The sequence below is a fragment of the Ptychodera flava genome, unplaced genomic scaffold (assembly GCF_041260155.1).
Source record: "Ptychodera flava strain L36383 unplaced genomic scaffold, AS_Pfla_20210202 Scaffold_50__1_contigs__length_938362_pilon, whole genome shotgun sequence".
In the NCBI taxonomy this organism is placed as follows: Eukaryota; Metazoa; Hemichordata; class Enteropneusta; family Ptychoderidae; genus Ptychodera; species Ptychodera flava.
Genome location: NW_027248372.1, coordinates 498,021 through 506,441, shown reverse-complemented (window position 1 = coordinate 506,441; position 8,421 = coordinate 498,021). Strand labels below are relative to the sequence as shown.

Here is an 8,421-nt window from a genome sequence, read left to right as displayed (position 1 = left end):
AGCCAAATGCAGGCAAGTGTTACCTTCGTTGTCCTGCTGATTAACATCCAGTCCGTGCCCCATGAGAAACTTCATGCACTGCATCCTCTGCATGCGGGCGTGCTGCCCCATGGCGTGCAAGGCAGTCTTGCCAAAATTATCCCAGCGGTGCACGTTAACGCCCAGGGAAGCCAACTCCTGCATAACCTGAAAGCTACCGAACTCAACTGCTTTTAGGAAGGGCGTCATCCCTCTCGAGTCTTCCATCTCGACGTTGCCACCGTACTGTTTCAGCACAGAACTGCAGCCAGGATAGTTGTAAATGGCGGCCGAGTGCATGGGCGTGCTCCCATTGACGTCCTGTGCGTTAGGGTTGGCACCGTAGACAAGCAAAGTCTTCATGTAGGCCCCCAACAACTGATCCGCATCGCCTTCGTTCCTGTTGAACATCTTCTGGTAGTGCATCTTCCTGATCAAGCAGTGCAGCGCCGTCCTTCCCGCGCGATCCCCGAAGTTTGGATCCAGCCCGCTGTCGAGTAACATCTGCAGAATCTCTATGTTCATGTTGTTGCTAAGGTGGTAGAACATCAGGTGATGCGGAAGATAAACATGCCCCTCCCCCTCCCCCTCTTCCTTTCCGATGGGCAATAATTCCTTCCAGTTGACGTCGCCTCTCAGAAACTCTTTGCAGCCTTCCACGTCTTGTTCGCGAATTATTCTGTGCAGAAGCCGTATTTGTGACCGGGCCCATCTAGATCGGAGCGTGCTCTTGGAACTCATAAGCTCCATGAGCATATAAGCTACCGACAACATGGTTATTGTTCCTCGCAAAAAAATTCCAAGATGTTTCTTTTCCTGTCGCGGCTTGATGTTGTCAGTGGGAGTACTAGAACTATGCGGCACAATAGAGAGAACGAGTCCCCATTACAATTCCCTTTGTTAATAATAAGATCACTAGAGGGCGTTGCAGAAGAGGAAAAAGACTGGGAGACACTTCGGTTGAGAACAAGTTCGGTGCTTGGGTTCAGTTTAGGGATGGTCCTCTCAAATACCTTTATCTTTTCATGATTAATTCGTCGTCGTTGCGAGATGATATCGAAACTTCGAGCCCTTTGCACCAGCCTCACTGAAACACAAGGCTGAGGGGTACGGCGTTCGAACTATTCGAATCGAAATACAGAATGTTCACCGAACATCTGTGGTTTGAACATCGCACGCCACAGAACAGGGACATGGTCCACGTAAAAATATACTCTCAATATGTATACTTTGTTCTGCCAAATTATTTCAGTAATACCCAAGAAGCAATGGTAACATGAGGCTAGAAGCAGTCGTGGTGATCGTTTTGATAATTTGTGGCTCTGTCCTTGATGTCATAAACTCACAAGGTGTGTTCTATTTTTTATGGTTATTTTCGTACGGCCTTGATGGCGATCGTAATGTTGACACTCGGCTTCGCAAGCGCGGCGTTCCATGCTGCTGACATCGACTGAAGTTCGAACACGTGTTGCTTTAAGGCAGTATGCTCCTCGGAAGTGAAAGACTTCAACGTTTGCTCAAACTTTCGACCCTGAAATATTCAACCATACTCTAAAACAAAATCGAGAATAAAATTCAGGGTCGCCTTGCATGCAGAGAAACATACCGGTATTAAGGTAAAATGCGTCTCGAGGACAAATATTCGAACTCTCAATTTTTTACAAGACATTGATGTAGCACTTGTAAGAGCGAACTTCAAAGCTCTTGTCGTAAATAAAAATTTCATCCTCTATTTTACGTAAGTCGGCAATCCCCCCCCCCCCCGGCCATTTTAAGTTAATTTGTTTCTCTGGTGACAAATTTGCCCAGTGACCCATGATTTGTATTTATAGTTCTAATAGGGAATGCTTGAAAGCTTCCTTGGGGAAAGTTTGAGCAAACGTTTACGTCTTTCACTCCAGGCGCGTTTGTATGATTTCAGGAAGACACGTTGGTAATTCAGTATTTTTTTCTATCGGATTCGAACTCGCAGCCTACAGTACCTTCTTACCTAGCAAAGAAGGTCCGTGTTCAAATACACTCGTACTTGGCTACATCAAACTCTGAATTGGTGGAACCACCATCCCTGTGTTAACTCTATCGGGAAAACATAATTTTCGATTTTTCAAAAAACTAAGATGGTAAAAGTTTTTCTTATTCCGAGAGCAATTAGCCCCCCCCCCCCATCCACCCATACTCACACAAGCAGTAAATTAGAAAAGTGTTATACAAATTTGAAAGTCCAAATATCAGTATCTGAACATCTCATAAAATATGCTCCAGGAGTAAATGAAAATTCACAAGTTGTATCTAGATACATTTCAACGCTTACCCATAAAAGTAGTGCACTCTTTCACGATGCTCAGTCTAGTGAAATGTGTGGGTTATTTTTCACTTCGGATAACCCTTTTAATGACTTTAAAGGTAAGCGTACGACTCCAATAGCAATGATGATCAGCTTCTGTTCTTTCGGTCTTTCGTTATAGTATCCTACTTCTGACCATTTTAATTTTGAAGAGAGACACATACTTGTGATTAATACAACATTTATATAGAGAATTTTGGCCAGAAGGTTATCCCAGGACGCATGAGCGTTTTATTTGCGGAGATCGGCTGTTTCATGGAAGCTTTTAAATCTTAAGTTGAAGTAATATAATAATTTCTAAGCGATGAGGATCGGGTGTGTCTAGTATTCCGGATGATCTGGCTGTGCAGACTCATTTGCCAGTCCTCTTCGCACAAATTCGCTGGGCACGATGATTCAAAAATACCCACTTATAAAATACATGTGTTGGATGGGCGTCTGTCTTTCACGCTTGTGAAAATCATTCAAAAAGCGAAAAACTTTACTTTTAGTCTACATAAAATGTTGCCATCCCAATACTGGAGCGGAAGATTTCGCTCCACTGTCTACGAGCAGACGAATTATATTTTGCGAATGCCAAGTATTGCAAGTTGGTTTGAAACATTTCAATTTTTGACATCCCAAGAGCGTTAGGTCTTGTTGCACCAGTAAATGCATTCTCGGGAAGATTTATCTTATCTCTACTGTCTGTAACTTGCCAGATACCAGGCTTGATGAAAGACTTGCCAATGGATACCAAGTGTATGGTGAACTGGGTGGGGATGGGAAGAGGTACAGCGCCCTCGTCAACAGGCAACGTAGATATCTCGATGACGAAAGTAGATTCAAGCGAGTGAAAAAGTCGTCAGATGTAGACCGCTTTGATAGACTCATGGATAATGATTTGGAAAAGGAATTGGACGAAGAGGCAACACTAAGAAGACATTTAGAATCTCGACTGAAACAGAGAAATTCTGGTAGAGGGCGTTCTGGAATGTTCGGTCCTTTCGGCATCACACACGACAGGCCACCACCGTCGTTTTTGGGTGATTACGAGTTAGCGGACCGACAATTCAAAGAGTCAGGTTTCTCTGCACTCTTTACGGAGTGGTCGAAGTGGTCGGGTTGCAATGTGACCTGCGGTAACGGTCACCAGTCAAGATCACGTGAATGCGATATTGGTGTCATCAACTGTCCCAAGTCTGCCCTGTTAGAGAGAAGATTATGTCATGTCATCCACTGCGCCAATACAACAATAGGTAAATTGTGTGGCTTTAACCATTATTTTTCGGTACACGATAGTTCTACTGAGAAGCGATTATGCGTTCCGTTCGTACTGCCCGAATGTCGTTCTAGTTCAGCCGCCGTAAGACCTGGCGATCGCATAGTCAACGGTAATGCCGAGGGTACACAATCCCTGTGTGGGCTATGATATTTTTATTACATGTCTCTCACACAGAGTTTTCAAAATTTTTGGGTTTAGATACAAATGACAATCATATGCTTTATTTCCCTGTCAGATGAAAATCTGCTGAAAATATACTTACTTACTTACTTACTTACTTAATTACTTACTTACTTACTTACTTACTTAATTACTTAATTACTTACTTATTTCAGCTTTCATTGTTGTCATCTGCGTACTGTCCAGCATTGTTATCGGCGGCACTGTTATGTTTGTGTCGTTGATTAGAGCCAAGGGCGGGTAAGTGTTTTTCTTTTCGCTACTACTAGTTGGCATTGGCATCCTATGTCTATCATGCATTTTCAATGAGACAAGAAGCTTCTTATACTTAAATTACATTTCGAGCTATTCATATCTATGTACTTTATTTACTGTTTCAGTGTCTTGTAAGCCCTTGGGGCTGGGTGTGGCAACCAAGCTGTTTAAGACCACACATGACACTTTAATAAATAAATATAACATAACATAACATAACATAGTAGTAAAAGTGCATTGGCAGATGGCTTTATGCTTTCGAATTTCTGGTAAAAAGCTGTCCTTTTCTTTCGAAGTCGTAGTGAAATTTTAGAAGCGTTTTTATAATTTCTTGTGCTTAGTAAGACTTAATAAAAGCACAGAGTATCATAGACTATCTATCTTTCTCTATGATAAAAGTTAGTGTATTTTAAACACGCCCTAAAACTTGTCCCGGCGACTACGTGACTTTTTGAGGAAGGAAGATTAGTCAAAAAATCACCGATTGAGCAGAAATTCGTCAAGTTAAAGGGACAAAGTCGGCCATTTTTTCATGAATTTTATTTGATACGAGATACTACTTAATATTGTTTGACATGTTGAAAGATACTGAATGAATGGTCGACCATGCATATATTCGACCCCAGTTTTAGACACAATAATACATGACACCATCGCGAAACTGCATTAATGGCCATGACCATTAATTCATTTTTGCAATGGTTTCATGTAATTAGTCTAAAACGGGGGTCGAATATATGCATGGTTAATCATTCATTCAGTATCTTTCAACATGTCAAACAATAAAAGTAGTATCTAGCATCAAACAAAACTCATAACACGATTGGAACTAATTTGGGATAATTAGATGGTGAAGTAATGCTGATTTAATCTACAAATGTAATGTCATCTGCTTTTCTTTTTACATTACACATTTGTTTTTTATGAGTAATTTGCAATATTGCAACATTCACCTATATGGCACCTAACATTTTGAGAAACTTGAAAAATATGAAAATCAAGTTATCCCAAATTAGTTCCAATCGTGTTTCATGAAAAATGGCCGACTTTGTCCCTTTAAATAGGATGGGAGAAGTAGCAAATGTAGCGTTTGGTCCTCGGAGGGGTTGCTTTTGGATCAGCAATTTCGTATTTCCCGTGATACTGCCGTACGGCTCCACGGAAATGTGACTTATTTCAAAATGGGTAAATTCTTCCCGAGTATCTCCGAAGAGAAATAATACAGTGACTCTGGGTTCCAGTTTTGCCATGTGAACCCAGGATGAGTTGTAATATGTGGCATATCTAATTCGATGGTCTGTGTACCTTAACTTGAAGTTGGCGTTTTCCTTTCATAATGTTGACAGCTTGTCTCAGGAAAAAAATCCTCTAACATTGAAGGCCTAATTCTATTTTTTGTCCGTGGCGTCGACATGTTAAAGGATGCCGAGGCTGGTGACACTTGTATCCATTACATTTAATTGCTGAGATATTGCTGTAAAGTTTTGCTTTGATGTATAAGTTACCATTCAGCACCTTTGCGAACAGAAAATTCCTCTAAGGATAGAAGTGGACGAAATAGAAAAGACTAGAGCCCACCTTGCAATATTATATTTAAATGTGAGATCCCCAAGAAATCCCTTGTGTTTCTGAATGTGAATTCGGCGTGAGATACTACATTATATGTGGTGGATTGTGAGCGAAAGCAATTCGTTAAAATGTTATTTTTGTCTGTCCGAATTTTAGATGGCGAAAATTGTTTTCGGTGGATCCGGAAGCCAAGAAGGAAGCGGCAAAAAGAAAGCCGGGAGACGCCGTTCCCCCGCCTCCTCCCCCAACATCCGACAGACCAAAACTTACTGGGTAAGCACAGTAAAACATTAATTACGTCTGCACTCAGTTAAGGATCAATTATGTGGGGATAGGGTCACTCTTCACAAGAATTGACGAACGTTTGTAACTGTAAAATAATTCTGCACCCCGGGCAACTTATAGGCCTACATACCGGGACTCGTACGCAAGGCTGTCAATATACAGACCAACTCAATTTTTCACAGGCAAATGAAAATTTTGGCCCCGCCATTTTTTTTTCTATGAATGCCCTTTACCTCAGCAACGCTACTTGTTTCATGCAATAAATTATGTTATAATTAATAAAGTAATTAAAGTACAAAAGTATCTCACTATATCGTAAGGTTATTGTTCAAGCAGTTATCTGTCACGCTATGTTACGTAGCTCCACGTTGAAGGATGGAACAAAGTACTATCTCATTTTTTTCTCTTGCAAATATCAGGCCACAAAGCGACAAAAGAGACGGCAGCAGCGTGTACAGCACTATTCGTAGTGACCATGGCAGTGAAGAAGACTTGTACATTGACCCGTATGAAGATGTACCGGTTCCGGATAGTTCCAGGCGAGAGTAAGTCTTCGATCGCTAGGGGGCGTTATCACAACTTAAAAAACACTGTCACGGTGCCCTATTGGGTTAATCTCGTCTCTGCCTTGGTCTAATCATAACCCTTTGTTATCTAGATAGACACTACACCCATTGTCGTTCAATTATTCGAAAGTTGGATATATTTGAGACCCCCTCTCCAATAAAAAAGCAATGAGGCCGTTTCAGCAAAATTGATGTTTAACGTTCACTTGAAATTCAAGTCACCAGGCATACAGAGAATGCCTGTTGTCGATTTTTAAGGTGTTATTTTCCAGTATTCATAAAAATTATGCATTCGAATTGTGCATTACACGATGGTCTTCAGTACTTAAAATGTTAACGATTATTCCTTCTCTCTCTCTCTCTCTCTCTCTCTCTCTCTCTCTCTCTCTCTCTCTCTCTCTCTCTCTCTCTCTCTCTCTCTCTCAGGAGTGTTATTCCAGAGTACTCACCTCCACCAACACCGGACAAACGGGGCAAATCTGGCCGTGGTATCGGGTAAGCAGGCTGTTTAAATCAACAACACATTGTGGCAGCAAAACAGGGCAACCTGTGCGAAATTCTTTCGCAGAGCGCCCTCTACGGGCAATCTCATTCACGCCCGTGACAAATGTTGGCAGTCTTCGAGCTTCATTGAACAGTCCCTACACTGTGGATGGCAGTGTTATCATTAGGATCTCAACACATTTTGTTAGATATGTGTAACCACAACAAATTGCGCGGATTGGAGCACGAAAATTGAAATAGATGCTCCAAGTTTCGTTGTCGTTTGCCGTTTTTAATCACCCCCACCCATCACAGCAAATATGTAATCCTACATGCCGGTGCTTTGACACACATATCATTCCGAATTCATCTGGTGACAGTCTCTCAAAGAGTTAGTGTATATGTAGAGGCTAATAATCTGTTAAACAAGTAAATGGCTATCTCAACGTACCGTCTGATGTATCTCGTTTTGAACCTTTGTTTTTTTCCCCCTAGACACAAAGAACCCTTGTATGAAGTCCCCCACTCGCCTAGTGAATTTGAAGGAGATGCAGATCACGTGTACGATACACCACATTCAGCAGAGGAAGACTTATACCTAGAGGTAGAAGCCTCGTAGTCGTTATGAGGAGTCGACATTTACCGCTAACTGTATAAAGTGCATGGCATGCTGGGAGAAGGATGGTTTTAGGGATATTACTTCCTTCCCATTTGTTTTGTAGTAAACAAAGCCAAGCAGTACTGTATTGAAAGAATTAATAAACTTCTTAAAGGAACTTACCTTTTCTGTCACACAAAAATGTGTGTGTGTGTGTGTGTGTGTGTATGTATGTATGTATGTATGTATGTATGTATGTATGTATGTATGTATGTATGTATGTATGTATGTATGTATGTACGTACGTACGTACGTACGTACGTACGTACGTATGTATGTATGTATGTATGTATGTATGTATGTATGTAACTATGTATGTATCTATGTATCTATGTATGTATCTATGTGTGTATGGGTGATTTTATCTATCTATCTATCTATCTATCTATCTATCAATCTATCTATCTATGTCTATCTTTGCGTGCATGAATGCATGAAAACTTTTACAAAACTGTTTAATCCACCACTTGTAGGGGCCCAATTTGAAGGGTATGGAGCAAGTCAAGTTTTCAACTGCTTACTTTTGTGAACATCGAAACGTAAATTTTCCCACTAACACAAGGTCGACGGCCATTTCGAATTTCAAGTTTCGGTAAATATTGGGTCATTAGTTTTTTTCTGGTACCAACTTGTGCACGGTAAGCCCTGATTTTTATTCTCGATTTCGAAAGGGAATGGTTTATAGTTTTCTTAGAGAAAGTTTGGGCTAACGTTTAGGAGTTCAGTCTCGAGGCGCAAGCTACCTTGAATGGGGGGGGGGGGGAGGAATTTGTCCCTTCTGTGAACCTTTTTCCAAGTG

The 8,421-nt window shown here is 41.2% G+C and overlaps 1 protein-coding gene across 1 annotated transcript; it reads left to right on the top strand.

Annotated features, from left to right (window-relative positions):
* Positions 1-1,294: 1,294 nt before the first annotated feature.
* On the top strand, positions 1,295-7,690 carry LOC139128341 (uncharacterized). Its single transcript, XM_070694135.1, has 7 exons — positions 1,295-1,367; positions 3,064-3,600; positions 3,962-4,046; positions 5,787-5,903; positions 6,335-6,460; positions 6,908-6,976; positions 7,460-7,690. Exons 1-7 carry the CDS (start codon positions 1,295-1,297, stop codon positions 7,581-7,583), a joined length of 1,131 nt encoding a protein of 376 aa, XP_070550236.1. The 3' UTR covers positions 7,584-7,690.
* The last annotated feature ends 731 nt before the right edge of the window (positions 7,691-8,421 follow it).

What these genes read in the sequence shown, in the direction of transcription:
- LOC139128341 (XM_070694135.1), top strand. Translation starts at nt 1,295, where the DNA reads ATGAGGCTAGAAGCAGTCGTGGTGATCGTTTTGATAATTTGTGGCTCT. An exon ending in CTGCGCCAATACAACAATAG is followed by an intron (nt 3,601 to 3,961) that starts GTAAATTGTGTG and finishes TACTTATTTCAG; the next exon opens with CTTTCATTGTTGTCATCTGC. An exon ending in CCGGATAGTTCCAGGCGAGA is followed by an intron (nt 6,461 to 6,907) that starts GTAAGTCTTCGA and finishes TCTCTCTCTCAG; the next exon opens with GAGTGTTATTCCAGAGTACT.